This window comes from Euprymna scolopes, chromosome 36 (assembly GCF_053919585.1).
Source record: "Euprymna scolopes isolate OS-2025 chromosome 36, ASM5391958v1, whole genome shotgun sequence".
Classification (NCBI taxonomy): domain Eukaryota; kingdom Metazoa; phylum Mollusca; class Cephalopoda; order Sepiida; family Sepiolidae; genus Euprymna; species Euprymna scolopes.
The window spans coordinates 86,504,622-86,527,816 of NC_136517.1; the positions used below are offsets into that span (position 1 = coordinate 86,504,622).

General features: G+C 29.7%; 1 protein-coding gene across 2 annotated transcripts in view; it reads right to left on the reverse strand.

Annotated features, from left to right (window-relative positions):
• LOC145260662 (exportin-1-like) overlaps positions 1–21,953 on the reverse strand; it is an 89,221-nt gene extending 67,268 nt beyond the window's left edge. For both annotated transcript variants that reach the window (XM_080119011.1, XM_080119010.1), the window contains exons 1-2: positions 21,827–21,953; positions 778–928 (exon numbers count right to left, since the gene is read on the reverse strand). In XM_080119011.1, the coding sequence (XP_079975137.1) occupies positions 778–903 (126 nt within the window). In that variant the 5' untranslated portion in view covers positions 904–928; positions 21,827–21,953. The remainder of the gene's footprint in view (positions 1–777; positions 929–21,826) is intronic.
• Positions 21,954–23,195: the final 1,242 nt, after the last annotated feature.

Genomic DNA, 23,195 nt, shown 5'->3' on the forward strand with positions numbered 1-23,195 from the left:
ATTTTTATCATAAAACATTTTTATCGTAAATCATTTTTTCTGCTAATTTTCAAAAGTCCCTGTTTTTCTCCTCAATCGTTAGAAGCAAAATTGAAGTCGAAAAAAGAAAATTGAAAACTGTCCAAGTAACTGTTACACGCATATGTATTTGTCTGAAATGCTTCTGATATGATAAAATATAAAAAAAAACTTTGTCGAATCATAAATGCTAGTGTCGATAGAAGGAGGGGGTCTATTTTTTGTGATGGCCGAAGATTATTGGAATATATATATCTAAAAGAAGAATTTATGTGTTTTGCATGTACGGTTCAGTTTTACTGCATTTTTTTTTTTTTGTTGCATTTTCTTCCATGGTAAACAAATTTTTAGAATCACAAAAATTTTGATAATTGTGTTTTGTGTGTGTATTTAATTGATGAACGGTTATGAACAGTGAACGTTACGATGACAACAACTACTAACATGTCTGGATACAGTGAAGTTACTACAAATGCTGATCTTTCGGTAAACAGAAAGACAGAACACAATATAACTGTACACGATTTTAGTTGTGAAAATCAATTGCACATTGTAGAAGTAAACTAAATAATGGAAAAAAAGGGGTAATTTTAATGTGCTTTGAATGGTGGTAATTCTTCAATACGGCTGAAATACATTGTTTGTTTTTTTTTGTTCTCTATAATTGAAAAAAAAAAAATCTTAAAATTGGTAAAGAATAACAATTGTGCAACTTTAGACAAAAAGCGACACCAAAAATAAATAATGCGTTTCACTCACCTGTGGTCCTTCTCCTGAATACATACATGCTACAATATTATCCAAAAGGCTTATGTCTAATTTCTGGTTAAAATCCAGAAGCTTAGCCGCCTCTTCCGCTAAGTTATTCATGACAATGGGTGTCATGATGACAATTTTACATCAGCAGATCCTAAAAATAAAAAAAATAAAAAAAAGATAAAAAACACATTTAGTCGACGAAGGAAAATAAAGTCAACAAAAAAAAATTGTTGAAATGAGTAACCATGTCATTTATATCAAACATTGTTACATGTTTTAAATAATTTAAATTCTTTTTCAGTTTAATTTTATTTTTATCTAAAATACTAGCAGATCCAACATTGCTTGGGTTTAAATGATGACCAATTCACACTCACATTTATATAAAATCAGTAAAATTGCTCATTTTTTCAATCAAATCAATTGATTGTCTGCTCTAGTTGGGGACCCATTACGGTGCACCAGGAGGAAGCTTTACATGTCTCTCATAGTGACTTACAATACATTGTAATTTACATTGCACTGTAGAGAACGTACTGTTGATTTTATACAATTACTTTTTATATAATGGCTTGAATTAAAATTTAAAATGCAAAATTCAAGTATCATGATTCAATTGCACTTTAAATAGAAATTCATTTCAAACCTGCCTGACATATCAAAGAATCTTGTGCAGTGATAAAATGAAAAAGTCAAAAATCATGTTGCAATTATACTTTAAACAGAAACATTCATTTCAAATGTGCCTTTGTCATATCAAAGAACCTACCGTTGATTTTATACGTTGGGCTTTTTGGCTTACGTGGTAATAAAAATTTTCAAATGCATTTGTAATATTCGGCTGTGTAAGGTGTTAACTTTGGTCAAAATCGCCTGTTTATTCTGTCATTGGATTTTTTTGATTATTGATACTTATCGCAGACATTCCAATACAAAACCTAAGAACACTGCCAGGCACATAAAGTACCTGCATGTGAAATTTCATATAAATTGGCCCAGTCGTTTTTGAGTCTATAGGGAATGAACTCACAAAAAGTTCCTAATAGAAGATAGATAATTGTCTAAAGTTTTAAAAAAGTAAAATGAAAATATTGATTATTTTCTTAAATTTGATAGCAATTAAAAAATAAAAAATTTAAAAAAAAATGTATTCAAAATCAGTTTGAGATGTTCTTCAATGAAAATAAAAAATAAAAAAAAACACTTTAACAAAATAAATTTTTATTCAAAGATGGACATGTTTTAGCCTTGAATGCATGGCTTTGTGTATCAAAAAGCATCTGAGAAAAAAAAAAGGATTCTAATAGAAAACAAGTTATAAAGTTCAGTAGAATACTGAATACTGAGGTGTTCTTGAATGGAAGTTGAAATGAGAAGTTGTCAAGGGTTCAAAAGTTCAAATTTGATAAATGTGGCAATAGAAAATATCAATTTGCATGTTGAGATTTCGAGTCTCAATTTTTTTTTTTTTTTACAGCACATCAACCCTATGGATACATTTTGCATTTGTATTCAATATTCCTGTTTTCAATTGGTGTTACTAAAAAATAAAAAAAGTTTGTGAAGAGGAGAGATAGATGGAGAGCCATAGCCATCAATGCATGTACCAGGCAGTACACCACTTGAATAAATGAATGAATTCATTGAGAGGTTGGCACATTTTCAAATAGCATAATAAGGTTTGGTACACAACAGTATTTCTTGTCGAAATTTCTACATTTTTTTTTGTCAATTAAAACAGGTTTGAGTAGGAAGCCGGAACTTACAGAAAATCTGCAGTGATGAAATAAAGACAAAGTCTCATAACAGCTTAGCATTCTCCATCTCCTCTAAACACGTACCAAAGATACATTTTATTTTTTTTTGCAATAAATCAGACTGATGGCGAGGAGCTCTTCAAGATTGATAAAGTAAAAATACGATGACATCAAAAAAACTGAATTTAGAAACATAAAAATACAAACGTTTTGTAGAGACAGATTAATCATGGGAGAGGAACATATTTATTATGGAAGGCACTGGTTATTTAAAATTTAGTTAGCATCAAAGTGTTATTACAAAAAAGCCAATGAAATGTAATAATTGTAAATAATTCAATAAAACTTTTTCAAAATGTCGGTTTATTTTAAGTAGGGCAGCCTCTGAAGTGAATGTGGTATTGTGGTTACAGAGATGTTTCTCGTTAAGAGTAGGATAGACAATTTTAAGTATTTAAGACCAAGGATGACACATGACACCCATTATCCCCACACTTTTGAATAGCCTTGTGCCTAATTTGTTCATTATGTATTTTTATATTTTGAGCAAATAAATATTTCAAAATGTAGTATTTGTAGAAGTTCCAGCCCATTGGGTAAATTTTTTACAAGTTTATAGCCTCTTAGGTAGTATAATGAAGGAGTTCCCCCTTCCCTGGTAACAGAAAGCACTTAAGATTCCCACTTCCCATCTTTATTTCTTTTTGTCCCTGACATTTATCTTCAATTTGCACTCACTTTGGAAGAGGTCCACAACCCCCCCCACACACACACACACACTTAAATCCCACTTCCCCTTAGAGAGTGATATGCTTGTTTTTGGCAAACCAAAAAACAAAGGGTTGTAAGGGCCTTACTAATCAATTTCTGTTTTGTTTATTCCCCCATTCCCTCGCCAATAAAATGTAAATAATTCAATAAAACTTTTTCAAATTTGTGTTTATCTTGTGATATAGTGTGAATGTGGTATTGTGGTGACCAAGAAAAGTAAAGTAGACAATTTTAAGTATTTGAGACCAAGGATGACACATGACACTCATCAGTCCCACACTTTTGATTGGTCTTTTGCCTAATATGTTCATTATGCAATATTTTGTTCAAAGTGTAGTATCTGTTCTGCCAAGAAAATCCTTCCTTCCAGGCATTATTTCCTCCTTTCAGAGGTGGTAGGAGATTTATTTATATTCCCATCATTCAAGGCGTCCTCATGCATAAAAAGTCAACTCATGTTCACAGTCCAGTTTTTTTTTGCAAGTTGGAACATCAGGAAGCTCATGTGTTTAAATGTTCTTAATTTTCTTAAAAAAATATATATATATATATATATATATATATATATATATATATATATATATATATATATATATATATACACACATACAAGAAATTAGAAAGAATTTTTTCTTTAAATTAATCTAAAAGGTGCATTAGAAAATCTACTTATATATTTTTTTATAATCAATGTAGGAAACGGTACTATCTTTAAGTACAATTTTATTTTTGCATATTCGACATAAGATTTTTAAAGAAAAAAACAAAAACACTTTTTAAATCGTTTTTAGTTAAATAAATAGAACAATTAAAAAGTGATCTTTTTTTAATGTAAATCGCTCCAGATAAGGCAAGAAGTCACTTAATGTAAGAAGCTAAAAAAATACCACTTTTAAGTCAAAATTTAGCCAAATATACCAGTGTTAGAAAAAAAAAAAAAAAAAAAAAAAAAACGGCAATACTTCCCACTAGGCACCACGAAAACTGGGGGGCAGGTAAGTACTTTTTGACGGACTGTCTTTTTAAAAATCTACCAAAAATCAGGTAATTATCCAATCAATACAAAATTTTCACAGAGTATTAAGAGAAAAATGAACTTTATAACAGTGTACTTATTTTTCATAAACGATAGTCATATATATATTTTTTTTGCTTACAACCCCCCCCCTTGTTTTGAGGGGGTTCCAAATATGCTTAAAATAATCATCTGAAACTGAACATGTTGTAAGGGACAGGATTATAGATTTAAAAAAAAAAAAAAAAAAACTTGTTTGCATACCTTATTTTGACGTCTGAATATCAGAAATTCGATTGTGTTTAATCATTCCGCTTTTGAGTTTTGAAGTGAGAAATTCAGTGAATATGTTAAGTAAAATAATTAATTAAAGTTAAGCAAAACAAAATAAATTTTTTTAAATATTTATACGAAAAAGCCATTTTAAAATCTTTGATAAATAAATTAACAATTTTCTTTTAGTGAGCCGAATAATGCATAACCATTATTAAATAAAGACTGCTTTGAAGAATCAATACAAAAAAAAAAAAAAAAAAAAAAAAAAAAAAAAAAAAAAAAAAATCGATAAATATTGTGCCCTTTGTGTTAGAAATATTTTTTTTCGATCCCGTTTGAAAACGTTTGCGGCCTTTCGACTACAGTGGACCAAACACGCTGAAATAATTTTTTTTTATTCTGCTTTAAATTGCCCCCCCCCATTTTGGGGAGCCTGACCCCCCACACACATTAAAAACCAAACTCATACAAATGGTTACCCATCTGGTATTGGCCAGCCTCAGTGTTAATGATACATTGAAATTTTCGTCACTGAAAAATAAGTTTTTTTTGGCTTGTTGGGTCTTCCATAGTTTGCTTTTTATCAAATACAAATGTAAACATTGTATCGAATCGACGCAAAGTAACTGGTTGCCTATATGAATAAGTGGAATTATTTGAAATCCAGGTACTTATATTTTTGCATATTCTCATAGAAAATCACCCTAAATCTTAGACAAGAAATAAACAAATTAATTCTTTCAAAAACCTTTTTTTTTTTAAACTATTTATATACGTTTTTTGTGCAAGACAAAAAATGTCAATTGTTAACTTTTGGGCAAAATTTAACATTTAAAATTTAATTAAAAATAGTAGAAAAACTTTTACATTATTCTGCTTTCTATATGATAAAATTCAGGGTTTTATCTTTCTGGAAAAAAAAGTTACTCAGAAATAATGGATTTTAATAAATGTAATTTCGTTTTAAAAAACAACAACAACAACAACTTGATTTTTCGGCCATTTTTGGCGGTGTCTACCTTTGTCAGAAGCATCGCTTATGGAATACGAGGACTAAAGGATAAGATAAAGGAAGCAAGAATTATGAGAACGCTGAAAGTCCACTTCAAGTAATTTATCATTCATTCATACTTTTTATGAATTACTAATTGTCAAAATCTGAAATTTCATAAAAATTATATAAATAACATTTGTGAATGGAAAAGAAATAATTAGTTTTTGAAAGCGAGAAGAAAATAAATATTCCTATTGATTTCCGATTTTTTTTTTTTTTTTTTTTTTTTCACTTTTTAAAAACTTAACAAAAATATGGAGTTGGGTAGCTCACAATTCAAGAAAAGGAAACGAGAATTCGCCATTTATTTGTGTTTACAATCAATTCTCGCAAACAAAATTATAATAATAATAATAATAATAATAATAATAATAATAATGGCATTTAGATTTCGTGGGTGAAAGTTTTTGTAAAAATTTACAGTCTTATGAAAGTTTTTCATTGGGGTAAGGGGGCCGACCAACAGATTTATTTCAAGAGAAAAAGGATTCGTTGCTATCCGAAATAAATCAAATATGTACATCGATCTCTCCACCTTTTTAAAATATTGAAAGTTGGTCAAACACGAAGACAGATATCGATTGTAAACACTGGGGAGGGAATGATCATTATTAAATGTAACTTTTTAAAAAATAATCGAAAAAGGTGTTAAGCTATAGTTGATACATCATTTTTTTTTAAATATACCTATCGTTTGAAATAAAAGCAATATTATGTACTTAATCGTCATGTTGAAAATAGTAATATATCTAAAATTACGAAAATTCATCACGTATTGCTATTTGTTTTTAGTAAAAAGAAGTATATTGCTTTAGACAAATATTGCAGCAGCCATGACACAAGTAATCTAAAATATTCGTTTCAGAGTTATGTCCTCTCTGTGTAGCCTCCTACTATCTACTTTATAATGTCTAAAAAAAAAAAAAATGCAATTTTACCCAATTTTCCATAAAATTTACTTTTAACTCTAAATACCTTTCTGCTCGATGGATTTTCGTAATTTTTGGATATATTACTATTTTCGGTATGACAATTAAGTACGTAATTTTGTTTTTGCTTAAAGCAAAAAAAAAAAATCAATCTGTCAACTATCTAAAGCACTTCGAAAAATGTTTTTATAACTATGACGTCACTAACACATCTGAAGAAATGAGTGTTCAAGTAAAAACAATCATAAGCATGTTATCAGTGACGCACGACGCAGTGCTTGTTAATAAAGTCGACAGGTCGATTTTTTTAAATATGTCGTTTTAAGCAAAAGCAAAATTACATAGTTGTCATGTCGAAAATAGTAATATATCCAAAAGATTACGAAAATTCATAGATTAGAATTGCTACTGTTCTTAGTAAAAAAAAGTATCACTATAAGGCTAAAATGTTGGTCGCCATTAAACAAGTGATCTAAAATATTCGTTCGAGTTATGTCCCCTGTGTGAACTCTTTATAACATTTAAGAAAAATACGATTTTACCTAGCTTTCCGTAAAAATTACTTTTAACTATAAATAACTTTCTACTATGATTTTTCGTAATTTTTGGATATATCACTATTTTCGACGTGAAAACTAAATACGTAATATTGTTTTTGCTTAAAACGATATATATATATATATATATATATATATATATATATATATATATTTATTTATTTATTAATCGATTTGTCGACTATAGCTTAAACAAGCACCTTTTTCGCTACTTGAAGCATTCAAAACTTTCGCATTTTTTTTTTTTTTTTTTAAATATTTATTCAACTTTTAAATATGAGCGAAAAGAAAGGAAACGAAAGAAACAATTTGTTGAAGAGATATTGTTTTATTGGGGGAAGGGGATAATTTGCAATTTAAAAATGGATCAGAACTTGTTAAAAATCAAGTCAATCCTCACAAAGTCGGGAAAGCAGTGAAAGCACATTCGAACTGTGAACACTAAAACTATTTGCTGTATTAAAATTATTGAATTAAAAAAGATTAAGAAAGAATAGTTAAACATTAAAAATGTCTTTTGGAAAACATGCAAATTAGTTAACCTAGAAGATCGCATATACCTGATCATAAAAGTAACTTGTGAAAAGTTAAACTTACGAGAAATAGGCCCATCTTTCGCATTAATTCATATGTGTGTGTGTGTGTGTGTGTGCATATATATATACACGTGTATGTGTGTTAGTAGAAAGATTCGACGTCGTTTGAGATTGACGGAGGATCATTTTTTTCGTTAACACCGTGTTTAATTTCCTGTTTTTATTACTCCCTCCACCAGTCCCCGACCCCCAAAATATAGCAATAAAAAAAGCTGAAATGTTGAAAAATTCTCTGAATTAGTGTCTTAAATAAATTTAATTAAAATCGGATATACGTATTTGAAGTTTTAAGGGGTTTCTTGTCCTCATTGGTCACTTGAAGATGGGGGACTTACATCGTCTTCCTCAGAAAAATATATAATTAAAGTTTTAAGGCGATTTTGTGCCCTCGTGAGAGTATACCGGGAGATTCGGGAATTCTTCCATTGTAAATTTTACAGAATACACTTAGATTTTGTGTAGATTCTATAACTTTTCTTTCTATAATCTCTCATATATATACATATAACATGACAGCGAAAATGGGCTATGAAGAAAGATGCTGCAAATATTCATTCATTCAAATCACACACGTTTAAAACGAGGAAAGAAAAAAATTCCTTTCTCCGCCATAAAACAAAAAAAACATTTTTTAATTTTTATGAACAAGATTCGAAAATATTAAAGAAAAAAAAATCCCATCATATAAAAAAAAAAGCCAACTTTCAAAACTATAATTAGTTGTATTATAAAATTTCTTATGAATGAAATAGTAAAATGATTAATTTCCAAAGATAATGAATTTATATATATATATATATATATATATATATATATAAAGTGTATTTACCCGACGTTGCCCGGATAAAAGGCTTAGAGAAAAATAATTAAAAATAATTGTTTACAATGTTTGTTTTTAAATACATTTTTTTAAATTAAATTTTAGATTTTTATATTTTTGATGTCAATAAATATTTAATTATTAGCAAAAAAATGAAAACATAATGTGCATTTGTTGAAGTTACGGAGAGGTGAGAACCACGCACAGGAGATCTCTTGTCATTTTAATGGACAAGATACAACTTTCTCACGAATAGATAAAAAAAATAATTTTAGGAATTTAAGTGAAATTATATTATAGCTAGAAAACTTTGGAAAAAGAAGAAAAAAAACTTTGAAAATCCGAATTTCGAGAGAAAAAAAAAAAAGATTTGCAATATAGACATTAATAGACAACAAAACGACAAAAAATGGTAAAAAAAAAAAAAAAAAAAAAAACAAATAAATGTTACCAAAGGCGAGAAAGTTATTTCCCTACCTAGATCATTTTTTTCTTTTAACTTATTTGAAAGCGTTCATTTATTTTGAAACACAAATGGATACTTATGCCGTGCTGAAATAATAACATTTAGAAAGCCATTCTTAACATGGGGAGATGATGATGTTTTTGTTTTGTAACTATTATGTAGTTTCATTGGCGGAGTTGTACAACCATCACCCACATGCGTAATGTCTATACTGATAGGTTTCTGAAATTTTTTCACTGGATTATTGATTGGACACTAATTAACCAGATTATGAAAAAAAAAAAAAAAATTATTTCGACATTTGAAAGGAGTGTTCACTTTTTAGTTACAACGTTCTGGTAAATCAGTCACCCATTTTGTAACCAATAAAAACGCGGGTATATCAAAATAGGTTTGTTTTTACTGTACACATAGATTCGAAAAAGTTGTCACAAAACATATATAACAAATAAATATTATCAAAGGCAAGATAAGTTACTTTTCTACCCAACTGGATATGTTTTTAGTGTTTATATTTAATGTAACATGTTTATTCAGCTCGAAAAACATAGTGTTTACCGATGTATTGGAAAATTTAAAAAAAAAAAAAAAAAATAGTCAAAATACTGTTAAAAACCCGCCGAATATATGTCACCCTATGTCACAGTAACATATATTGAGCGAGTATTTTGTCCATTTTTTATTTATAACTCTTTTTCCCAAACTTGCCGTCTCAAAGAGAGAGTCGGCCGCCATTTTAAATTTTCCAATACATCGGTAAACACTGTACGTTTTTCGAGCTAAATAAACATGTTACATTAAATATAAACACTAAAAACATATCCAGTTGGGTAGAAAAGTAACTTATTTTGCCTTTGATAACATTTATTTGTTATATATTTGTTTTGTGACAGCTTTTTCGAATCTGTGTACAGTAAAACATTTGTAAGTCAGAAATGTTTTTATTTTTCAAAGAAAAAAAAAAGATGGAATGACTTTTTTTAATTGTTTTTTTTTTATGAAAATAAAGTTTCGAGGTCTTTTTTGTTTGTTTTTTTAACTTATTTATTTTTTTAGAGTTTGTATTATGTATTACTGAACACAGATTCGAAAGTTGTCAAAAAAACAAATATAGAACAAATAAATGTTATCAAAGGCAATGTAAGTTATTTTTCTACCTAACTGGATATGTTTTTAGTGTTTTTATTTAATGTAGCATGTTTTTTTTTATTTTTTAAGTATTAAAAATTTCACTAACATGCTGGAGAAATGTTTCATAATTTTCCATCCCGTTGTCAATTTCCATAGCTTCGTCAACATGGGACCATTTCATATCTCCTGAAGACACTTCCGTATTTAGAAGAAAAAAAAAAAAAAAAAAAATGGGTGACTGATTTACCAGAACGTTGTAACTAAAAAGTGAGCACCCCTTTCAAATGTCGAAATGATTATTTTTTTTTTCATAATCTGGTTAATAAATGTTCAATCAATAATAATCCAGTGAAAAAATTTCCAAAAACTTATCAGTATAGAAATTACGCAGGGGGGGGTACAATTCCGCCGTTTCATTTAATGATTTAATAAAACTATCTCGTAGCTTGAATTTAACTTGAAAATACTATTTTAAAAAAATAGCGCGATGAATGAATAAGCACCCACAAATTAACAGTTGATATTTTATTGGGTGGGTTTTTGCCAATATTTTAATTCATTTTCAATTTTTGAGCGATTATCGAGACCCCTCAGATGACTGTCACATGTCAGCCATTTTTTCTTGTGTTTCAAATGAAATGCTTTAAACTAAGTTAAAACACCAAAAACCTATCCAGGTAGGTAGAAGAGTAACTTATCTTGACTTCGATAACATTTATTTGTTATATTTTTGTTTTTTGACCACTTTTTTTTTTTTTAATTTTTACAGCATACAAAAATAATGGAAATGCGAGACTAAAATCGTGTTTACATTATCGATGCGTTAAAACAACGTTCCTATGTAGTGATGTTTTTTAACCCGTAGACACACAGTACACACGTTTTAAAATTCTAGCAAAAATCAAATGATCGTCATATTTTCCCGAAATTTTCGATATTTATTCATTATTAAATAAGCTTACTTAAAAGTAGATTTCGTTAAATATATTAGAATTTTTTTTTTAAGTATTCTACCCCCCCCCCATATTTCATGTTACGAAAACTAAAAACTGTAGGTCGATAAAAATGTCAACATTTTTTAAAGAAAATCCCGTCATTTTTTTTTCACTTACCTTAAAGTTGTAAATAAAATTGGACAAAAATCAATATTATTATATTAAAAAAAATAAAATAAACAATTCTTGACTTTTTTTTCTCGTTAATTATTTGAATTACAAAAAAAAAAAAAAAAAAAAACAATTCGAAAAAATAATTATTTTTAAAAAGCTTTAAATGATATTAATTTCAAATATTACGCGATATGAAGTTTAAACGGCGTTTTTTATAACAGGTTTCCAATATTAAAAAAATATATTCATATAATAGAATATATGACTCTTGAGATAATAAAAATTGCAAAAACAAAATCGACTAATAAAAATTTGTTTGGATTTGATTATTTAAAACTAGCGGGGGGGGGGGCACCCGGCGTTGCCCGGGTGTTTGGAGGTGTGTGTATGTTAAAAAGAGGTGTAAAAGAAAAAAAAAGTTTTGGTCGGGAGGTCGGATTGAACCCCGAAGCCTTGACGCAAAGTTGGAAACGAAAGAGAAAAAAAGCCAGTCACCTAACCATCTGTGCCACGATGGAAAGGAAGGGCGTTATATGAAGGTTTATGAAGCGCAATGAACAGGTGCGAGGAAGTCCGACGTGCAAGCCAAAGCATTCGCAGACATACACAAGAAGAAGCGAACACGCACACACACACATTTTCGCTTTTATATTTATAGATGCAACCCCCCCCCCCAGTTTAGCTAATATATGACGGGAGTAAAATTTCTGTAAATGCAAACAAAATAAACCCGTAATGATTTATGCTTAATTTGTTCTGTTAGTGTCCAATCTGATGAAGAAATGAAACTGTATTTGCCCCCCCCCCGTAAGCAAAAGGATCCAAATACGTATAATGTTATTTTTATGTTTTATGCGCTTAAAATTGAAAGAATTAATGGCAAAAACTGGGAAAAAAGAAATATAAAGAAAGCATGTTAAGAAATCATTTGTAGGTGTTTAGGCCCAAAAAAGGTGAAAAAAAAAAAAAAAAAAAAAAAAAAAATGAAGGTAGTCCTGCATAATTTGACCCTAATTATCAGGAATTTCCGTCAAGCATTGAACGGGCGAGATCGCCAATCATCGGCGTCAGCCGCAGAGTACAGGAAAAAACAATGTAACAAAGAAACCAACAAAACGAAGTGAAATGAATACAAATGGAAAAAAGCTCCCAGAAAACTTATCGTGTAAAATGCAATTATGGTTATTTTTTTTTATTTTTTTTTTTTTTTGTTGGTTTGTTTTCTTCAATAAAATCAAAGAAACAAAACAAACCGGAAAAAAGTACAAATGGGGGAAAAACAAAAAGGAAGAAATAAAACCAGAAAACTGACCATGTATAACGAATAACTGTTTATTAGATTTTATTCATAATTTTTTTTATTGCTGGTTTGTTTTATGCAAAAAAAGTATTTTTTTTAATCGTATAATTGTTAGGTGTAAGTAAAACGGTTTTTTATGTGTTTTGTTTTCTTTGTGGTCGCGTTTTACCAATTGGAATGTCGTCTGGTTCCATATCGATAGGGTAATAGTAATTGGGCTGATGAAACTACCATAAATTCAAAGTATAGAAATAAATAATGAACGAGTAACTAATCCGAAAATAAGAAGTCAGCTCTCCCCCTTAGTATAACGTCTAAAAATCACTGTAAACATAATAGAAAGAAAAATACAGTAAATAAAATATATAAATTGAATAATCGTTTGAACATTTGAAGAACGCTAGCGGCTGACTGTTATAGCTTGTTGTAAAACCTTGAATCCAAGGTTAGTTCCTTTCGTTTAAGTAACCCTTCGAATCGGTGCCCTCCCGCAAAGAAAAAGGCAAAAAAATAAAAAAAACGAAAAAAAAAGGAAAAGGAAAAAAAAGAAACGGTATAAGTAACCCATGTAATAGATGAAATCAAAAGTTGCATTTCACCCGACGATAAAATGCCATTCCATTTTAAGTAACTAAGAACTCCAACTGGTGTTACCTCCCAAATTCTCCTGTGGACGTATGCGGAATGGTGTTAAGTGGTCACAGGGGGAGTATGAACGTAATAGAGAGAAAAGGTTTTACGACTTCCATTGATTTTTACAGGTTTTGGTGGTAAACTCTCACCAGAAAAAAATATAGGAATGTATGGTTATCGAGGAAGTGTAAGGGTAATAGGCCTATAGCACACCTCAGATAATGTGCTGCAGTTTGTGCACATTACATTTGCACAAAATGTCTTGATTTTTAATCCTATTAAGGTCAAACTCACACAGAGAAAAAATGACTTCATTTTATTTATATGGATGGATCGATGGATGGAAGATAGAAGAGATGACGGAGGGTGATATTCAAATTTTGTGCCGTTTTTCAAAAAAAAGTATGGAGGTCTGTAGCGATATCATGCTTAGATACATGTATCAACGGAAACGGAACAGGTTAAAATTAATTTAATCGTCTGTGTAGTTTGTTATTAAAAATCTGTTTTAGAAAAGGTAAGTCTTTATTTTTTATCCATTTTTTTTTATTGTACATTTTATTTATTCATAAATTTTTGCATAAATGATCTTCCATAGGAATTGACCCAAACACACAAAATGATGATGTTACTACTTATTGTGTATAATAATGACGTTCTACACAATGGGTTGGAGGTCCCTAATTGTCTATAATGCAAAATATTTTTTTTTTTTTAATTTTATTTTATTTTCTGATATCTTAATTATATGGAAGAATTTTCTATATTAGAATTTATAAATTTATAAAAATGTGTGCGATCACTTTATGTTTCTCGCCTCTACGTGATTATTTTTATTCATTTATTTATTTCTTTACAAGTAAGTCGTCACTCGAGGATAAATGTATGGTGGTAGTGTAGTAATCGTTAATGGTGTAGATTGGTTAAAATTTCGATTATTTAAGGAGACGGCTCAACAAAAACATTTACATTGGACTTGAAGACTACCACATTGTAGTCAACCAGAAAGTAGGCCAGTGGAACAGTAGGTGTATCAGAATTTTGGGGGAATTTTTGACACCCTGAACACGAAAAATATAAAAAACTCGTAAGTGGGTTGTTTATTTTCTTTATAGAATATGCTTCCAAAATAAACTATTAAAGTTGTTTAAAAAATAATAGAAATATTATTTTTTATTTAAAAAAAAAAAAAAAACAGTGTTTACAAAGTGCCGGCACGCCTTCATTTTTTTTTTATAATGAATTTTACGAGTTAAATATTTTTCAATTTTTAAACTTTAAAAATCTATTAAAATTTTTCTATTGGTTAAATTTTTATGATATTTTCAGGTACAATGGGAAATTTTTGCTCTTTCCAATAAACCGAATATAATATTTTAGACAAATGTTGCCTACGCGTGTTCATGCAGCCATTTTTTTTATTTTTTTCGTAATGAAATCAATTGAATTTTATGAGTTAAATTTTTTTCAATTTTTAACCTTTAAAAATCTATCAAAATTTTTCTATTGGTTCAATTTTAAAGCTATTTTCAGTTTCAATGTGAAATTTTTATTTTAATCCTTGCTTAAAAAAGTTATTTTATTTGAAAAGGACATGGAATATAAAATATAAATATGGATAAATTCTTAACAATGAAGGATGGAAGTACCCATTGATTAGTATTTTTTATAGGTAAGTGATTTTTTGGAATATATATATATATATATATATTATTATTATCGAAGTTAAAATTTGTTGATTTTCGTTAAATCTTTTTTTAAAGAAAACAGATTTAAAAAAAAACAAACATGGCATAATTTGCTATTAAACCCGTTATTTTTTAAAATTTGGTCTTTGCTCCTTTAATTGAAAAAAAAAATTAGGGTTTGAATTAGATTTTTCAAGTAGTTATAAGCTCCGAAAGATAGTAAGTCGAATTATTCAAGTTTTTATCACGCATTTTTAATGGCGATTTCTGACACTGTTAGTGGTCCGTTTCTAATACAGCATTCTAGTAAATCGATCCCCCATTTTGGAAGCATCGACTTTTTTTCGGTAAAATTTCTTGTACTTAGCCATTTTTGAAGGGCAAGCTGCTTTAAAAAAATAAAATAAAAGGCTAAATTCGCGAAATTTAACCGAAAAAGTCGAGGATTCTAAAATGGATTGATTTACTAGAACGTTGAACTTTAAACGGAGCAAATGTTGAATATTCAATTAAATCTTTTGGGGTTTTTTTTGATAAAAAAAGAAAATATATATAGAGATGGTGGGTACCTCTTCTTTACATGTGCCGTCATTTCTGAGTTTAAATTTAGCAAATTCTCATAGAATTAAAACTAACTTTTAGGAACTATTTTTAATCACTTTATAAATCAAGATTAAAATATTACCTCATCTAAATTTGTTTTAGTTTTATTATACCAATTTAGTTTGATAATTTAACCATCAAAATCCTATATTTCAAAAAATAAAAAACAAAACGACTCCTGGGCAACGTCATGTAAAAAGCTAGTTGTATACTCATTCGATGTGTTCAGAAAAAAAAATTAAAATCAATTTTGGTAAATTGAATTTCATTTTATTAAAGGAAGAAAAAAGTATGCAATAAAAAATCCCCCAAACTCAAATCGCATAAAAAAAAAAAAAAAGGTTGATAATTTGTACAGAATCACTCCCGACGTCAAACAAATTTTTTTCCTACATTTAAATTTAACTTGAAAATACTATTTAAAGAAAAGATACATATATTTTAAATTTAAACACTTTCAAACTTATTTACTGCTTATAAATTTGATATTTTCACAAAATTTGAACAAATTGTTTTCCTTAATTTAACCAAAGTTTTGGTTCAATCAAATTCTTTAGAAGCAACAACTTTTCTTTTAAAGTAAAAAATACATGATATTTACCTTTTTATAGAATAGATATAATATTTAATGTGAAAATATGCCAAGCTACATAGAAACCTTAGCGTTTCATTCTAGGGAAATCGTCAGGCTATAATTGTGTGATGATTTCCATTGGTAATGCAACAGGAGTTTGTGTAGCTTACTTGCCATAGGTATATTTTCATACTCAATTCTACTCACACACTGGCAAATATACCCGGTAAACCAAGTGTTAAAGAGATACAAACAATTGCACTTTAAAGGGACGGTTAGAATCTTAAAAAAATCTCTCGGTTGGAATGTCTGAGATAGCGAGTGAGTGTCTGGCATCCGGTAGGATGCCTTATCCCAAGCCAGAAGAAAATTGAAAAAATACTTTTGAAAAACACGAAATAGTAATTGTATATTAGGATGAAAATATGGCAAGTAAGCTACAGATAAATGTTTGTTTCATCTCCAATATAAAAATCATCAGGCTAATTATAAATAATTTATTTCAATTGGCACTGCATTAGTTTGATCTTCCATTGATACTTTCGGTTTCAAGCTAACATATAGGGGTTTCCTATTCAATCGCCACCCCCCCCCCGCCGCAGTTATAAACAAGGTTGGTTTTATAAGGTGAAGAGAAAATCCAGTACCCCTCACCCCTGAAGGGAGGGAGGACTGAATTGAGACAAAAATTAACATTGGCTCAGTCTTAAATGATTTCTCCTTCATTGACTTTTTTTTTTTTTTTTTTTTTTTTTTACAAAAGAGTCACCACTTATCAAGGCCCACAGGCCACTTGAGGATAAGGGTTAATGGGTATACAAAAGTAGTGGAAATTTTGTAAATTGTTTGTTGATTCTCTCTCCTCTGATCTCGAGCGCGTGGTTCAATGGGGGAAGACATGGCTGGTTACCTTTAATGCATCTGAAACTAAACTCCTATCTTTACATCATCAACGCTCTGATCCCCATCTGGCATCAATTGAAATGGATAGCACTCGTCTAAGAGAAGCCCCATGTTTTGACAAGCTTCTGGGTTTGTCCTTTACTCCTGATCTGAAATGGAACACTTACATCAAGTCTGTTGCCAAGGTCGCTGGAAAGATGGTGGGATCCTTCTACCGCTCCAGAAGATATCTGACTACTATCTATATAAAAGCCAAGTATATCCAAGGATGGAATACTGTTGCCATATCTGGGCAGGAGCTACTAAAAACAGCCTATCCTGCCTTGACAGAGTACAAGATAGACTTTGTGGCTTAGTGGGGGATGCCCTTTTCTCTTCTCTGCAACCTCTCTCTCACAGAAGAGATGTTGCGAGCCTATCCTTGTTTTATCGTTATTTCCATGGCAGGTGATCGTCTGAACTCCAATCTCTGGTCCCCCCTCGCCAATCTTTCACGAAAAACACCCGTCTAGCTGAATCTACTGTGAAAAATTTTCCCTACTCTTTATCTGTGCCTAAATCAAAACGTAGATTCCATGAACAAAGCTTCTTTCTTAGAACTGCACGCCTGTGGAACTCTGTTCCGTCTGCTTGCTTCCCACCTGACTACAACCTGGATGTGTTCAAGTCCAACATAAACAAATTCCTAATGAACCGCCACCCCAAGTAAACACTTCAATAAATCTCCACACTAACGTACTATACTTGCAATAACCCTTATCCCTGAGTGGCTTCCGGGCCTTGATAAGTGGTGACCACTGTGTAAAAAAGATTGGACTACAAAGAGGGATAGCTCAAGAACTTGTTTACATTGGTCTTGAAGACAATCAAATTGTAGTCAGCTGGAAAGCAAGCAAAAGGAAAAGAGTTCCACAGGTGTGCAGTTTTAATAAAGGAGCTTTGATCATGGAATCTACTTTAGGTTTAGACACAGATAAAAAGTGTGAGAAATTATTGAGAGTGGTATGGCTAGACGAGTGTTTTTTGTGAAAGTTTAACGAGGATCATAGACTGAAGCTCAGACGAGCACTTGCCATGGAAATAACGATAAAGCAGAGACAGGCTGACAACATCTCTTCTGTGGAAAAGAGGTTGCAGGGAAGAGAAAAGGGCATCCCTCACTAAGCTACGAAGTCTATTTTGAACTCTGTCAAGGCAGGATCTCCTGGCCAGATGTAGCAACAGTACTCCATCATTAGCCGTACTTGGATTTTATATAGGTACAGAATTGCATCAGCAGTGAGATATCGACTGAAGGAGTAGAAGGATCCTACCATTTTTCCAGCAGCCTTGGCAATAGATTTGATGAATGTGTTTCATTTCAGATCAGCAGTAATGGTCAGGCTCAGAAGCTTGTCAAAACATGCAGCCTCCCTAAGACGAGAACCATTCATTTCAATTGATGCCAGATGACAAGACTTTGCTGTATGCATTATTATTTAATGTATCTATTTTCAGTATTTATTTCAACAGTGCTCAATACGTGATTAGGTAATAAGTTTTTTGTCTTTTTCAATTAATTTTTATTTTACTCACATCAAACAAGGCATATCACCACTTGGACGTAAAGGGTTACTCTTTGGGACAATGCCTAGGAAAGATTAACAAGATGTTGGTTTACATTACATTTAAACTTCTGCATATCAGTACAGTCAGGGAGGCAGGTAGCAGGAAGGGAACTCCAAAGTCTAACTGTTTGAGGGAAGAAATTATTAAAGTAGAAAGCTTTCTGGCATTTAGGGACCTCAACAGTGGTGAGATTTTGTTGCTAAGCACGTTTGTCGAGGATATATACATCAAGGGGGCACACGTGCAACGAGTTCAGTTATGAAAAAATATATATTGATACATGTTAATATAAACAACTCTATTTGATATTGTACACAATTTTATAAATTCAGTGGATATTCTTTGGGTATCTCCACGACGTTGTGTAAAATGTCAGCATTGTACACATTAACAGCAACGTCATCATTTTGTGCATTTGTGTCAATTTCTATACATGGGCATTTGCATTATAATGGAAGTAACATTGTTTTTTTTGTTTTTTTTTTTGTTTTTTGCTATGGATAAAAAACGATATAAGACCTTTTGTAAAACAAATAGATTTTTATTAACGAACTACACAGACGAGAGATAATAAAACATTAATTTTAACGTCTTCTGTTAACAATTATGGACCTAAAGATATGTTGCTTACAGGCCTCCATACTTTTTTGAAAAAGGCGCAAAAAATAAAGATCATCCTCTATCAATTTAAATAATTAAATTGAAAACAAATTTTTTAGGCCGATTCGGGATTTAAATGATAATTTCAAATATTACGCGATATGAAGTTTCAGATTTTTTTTATATAACAGGTTTCCAATAATACAAAAAAAACAATAAGACTTACCTTTTATAATTATTCATTATTCATTATTTTATAATTATTTATTATTATAATTATTTATTATTATTTTATAATTATTTATTATTTTACAAAAAAAAAAACAATAAGACTTACCTTTTATAAAGCAAATAGATTAATAACGAACTACATAGACGATTAAATCAATTTTAACCTGTTCTCTTGATACATATATCTAAAAATTATGTTGCTTACAGGCGTCCAAGTTTTTTTTTTGTTTTTTTTTTTTTTTTGAAAAGAAAAAAAAAAGCGCAAAATTTGAATATCACGCTCTGTCATTTTAACTAATAAAAAAATCCAAACGAATTTTGGTAAATTTTCAGATTAGGTCCACCTCCACAATTTTCTTTTAAATTACGACTTATAGGTTTTCGACTATGCTGAATACGAAAATTGCATTGAAATTTTGCAGAAATAATTAGTTATCGAGATATAAAAAGTTGTATTAGGCATTGAATTCTTTTGGCGGCCATCTTTTTTACGCGCGTGCGCGCGCCATAAACAAATCTTCTCATTTATGACTGACACTGCATGCGCGTAAAAAAGATGGCCACCAAAGAATACAATGCATAATACAACTTTTTATATTTCGATAGCTAATTATTTCTGCAAAATTTCAAGGCGATTTTCGTATTCAGCATAGTCGAAAACTTTAAAAAGGTGTCATTTAAAAGAAAATTGTGGAGATGGACCTAATCTAAAAAAATACCGTTTTTGTTTTATCGTACATTTTATTTATTCATAAATTTCTGCATAAATGATCTTCCATATAAATTGACCAAACACACGAAATGACGACGTCACTACAATGTTTGGTTTGGAGATGCCTAATGCTCTGAAAGTGCAATCTATTTTATTGAGCTTGAATAAATATGGCAATTTTTGGTATTTTTTAACGACTTGCCCGCTCCAGCGTAGTATAACATCTCTAACCTCCCCATGTTAACGGCTTTCGGAATAGATACCCTTCATCTCCCCATCTTAAGAATGGCTTTCGAGGTTCGGAGTGTCTATTCTGAAAGCCGTTCTTAACATGGGGAGGTTGGGGTTGTTTATACCAAGCTGGGGCAGGTCGTAATAAAAAAAAAAAAAAAAAAAAAAAAAATACCCATTTCTTTTTTTATTATTGAATAAAAGTATACATTATTTACTGTATTTATTTGCTTCCCCATCAAAGCAAATTAGGCACAAGGCCGTTTTTAATGTGGGGTAAAAACCAGCTCCCCTAAAAGTAGGAAAAAAGGGGGCACTCTCACTCTGGTTACCAAAAATAATATTTGTCCCAGTATAGAGGGGTTCCCCCTCCATTGACTGGTACAAATTATCTTAAGTGCAGCAATTGCTGCAGTGCTGCTGCACTTATCTGCAGAAAAGATGCTACACTTTGATCCCGGCCCGAAGTTACTATCAAAACGTATTTATACTCTGGCATAATTGAGCACCCTAGTCATTTCTCGTATTTGTGTCTTTTCCACAATCAGAGACACATGGCAACTCGCACAAACTAAGACAATGTCACAATCATCAAGAAAATATAAACAAGAAAAAAAACTAAAAAAAAAAAAAAAAAAAAAAGCACATGTTCTATTATAAAAAAAAAAAGAGTAACTGCGAAAATCAATTACTTGGTTCATTTTGAAAGCTTAATGAAAGAAAAGTTCGATTTTTCTTAAATTATCAGGAAAAAATATTTACAAAATCGATAAAAGTTAATAAATTTAGTATAAAAATTGCTTTGAATTAAAAAATTCATAAATAACGGTCGAATAAATATATATATATATATATATAGATATATATATATATATATAAGAGGAAGGAAAAGTAGTGTTGACTAAATCGACAAAAGTGGGGGATCAGTTTTCAATCGTTTCTGTATACAAAATCAATCCCCCATTTATAGGTCACTCACATTTTATACAAATTATAGAAGATTTTTTCTTATAAACGACGAAAAATAAAAAATAATTATTAAAAAAAATAAAGTTATTATAAAAATCGGTCAATATTTGCTTTTCTTTATTAAATTTTAACACGAGGGGAAATGGATATGGATTGCGGGGTTCGAATAGCATCTGAAGTGGATATGAATAAATAATTAAAAAGTTTTTTATTTTTTTTTTATTTTAAAAAGACTAAATTTAAAAAAAAATAAAAAAAACACCGGTCAAATTAAGAAGCTGACGTGAAAAATTAAATACATTTAAATCCATTTTTACGGGTGGTTTTTATTCTTTCGATTTTCAAAACCAAAACGGGCATCCGTTGTTTACTTTGGGAAACATGGCAGCGCCCATAATTGCAACATGATAAAGTTTTGTTTTCGCTTTTAATTCGCTTCCAATCGGCCAAAATGGCTGGACATTGGCTTAACAGGGCCCTGGCGATGAATTGTGTCCAAAAAAATCGAAATCTTACCTTAAGTGTGAGCTTTTTTCTTCAGTTTAGCTCGATTGGGTTGCTGCCGTTCCTTGCTAACACCTCAAAAAGCAATACCTATACAACCGGTTGAAACTGGAACACGCTAACCGACTTCGGGAGTTTCCGTCAAGCCAAACAAACGACTTCGGCAATTTTCGGATATTGCTTCTTTTTTTCTGTATTTTATCAATTAAAACTATTTCTTAATTTATTTTGATAACATTTTATACTATTTTCCACAAAATAAAATAAAAATCTCATTTTCTTGCGAGAAATCTAATTAATTTGACGAAAAAAAATAGTTTTTAATTTTTTTGAAATTAAAACCATGTCTTCTTTTTTTTCTCTCCAATTCAAACAAATTCCCTTTAGCAGAATTTTCACCATTTTCCACAAAATTTTGCAAGAAATTTGATGAAAAAGAAATATTTTTTCTTTTTTAACTAAAAATAAAATTTGTTTTGTATTTTTAGTTTTGTTTTCCTTTTTTGTAAAAATAAAATTAAAATACTTGTCTTTATTTTTTTTTTTTTTACTTAAAAAGAAAAGTAAGAAACTTTGTTTTATTCATAAAATTATTTTAGCTGGATTAATTTTCAAAATAAAACTTTGCATTCTCTAACTTAAATAATGCTTTCTTGGTTTCTCCTGAATTAGACATCAAGTATTGAAGCAACCACTTACTTGATTTTTAAAACATTAAAGAAACTATTTCTTAAATGATAAGTAAAAATTGTTTAATCCACACATTAAATTGTTTAAACTGAAATATTCAAGATCACTTTTCTTTTAATTCTCACTTTCAAACAAACAGTAAATATTTGGTACCTAAAACTTCAAAAGTTTGTAGTTTAAAAAAAAAAAAAAAGAGTTTGTAGTTTTAAAAACATGATAATAACTTTATATTAAAAGTGTATTTTATTATTTGAAAAAGCAAACATAGTTTTGTGTTAAATACCAAGTTGCATTTATTATTTTATATATATATATATATATATATATATATATATATATATAAACTGTTTTCTTTTTCAAAATTAAATGTTTTTAACTCTTCTTAAAGTGTTTTCACCATGTTTTATTAATTATTTGTTCTTTATATATATATATATATATATATATATATATATATATATATATATATATATATATATATATATATATATATATATATATATATATATATATTATATCCCTCATATGACACGTGGGTTTTTAATTTTTGGAAGAAAAAAAAGTCTCGTTTATGGCCAGAAATGACTTTGTATTCTCCAGTTTAAATGCTTAAAAATTCCTTTAAAATTTCGAAGAGTCACGAAATAATTCATTCTTTGTTGTTATTTTTATTTTTTAGTTGTTTATAAAG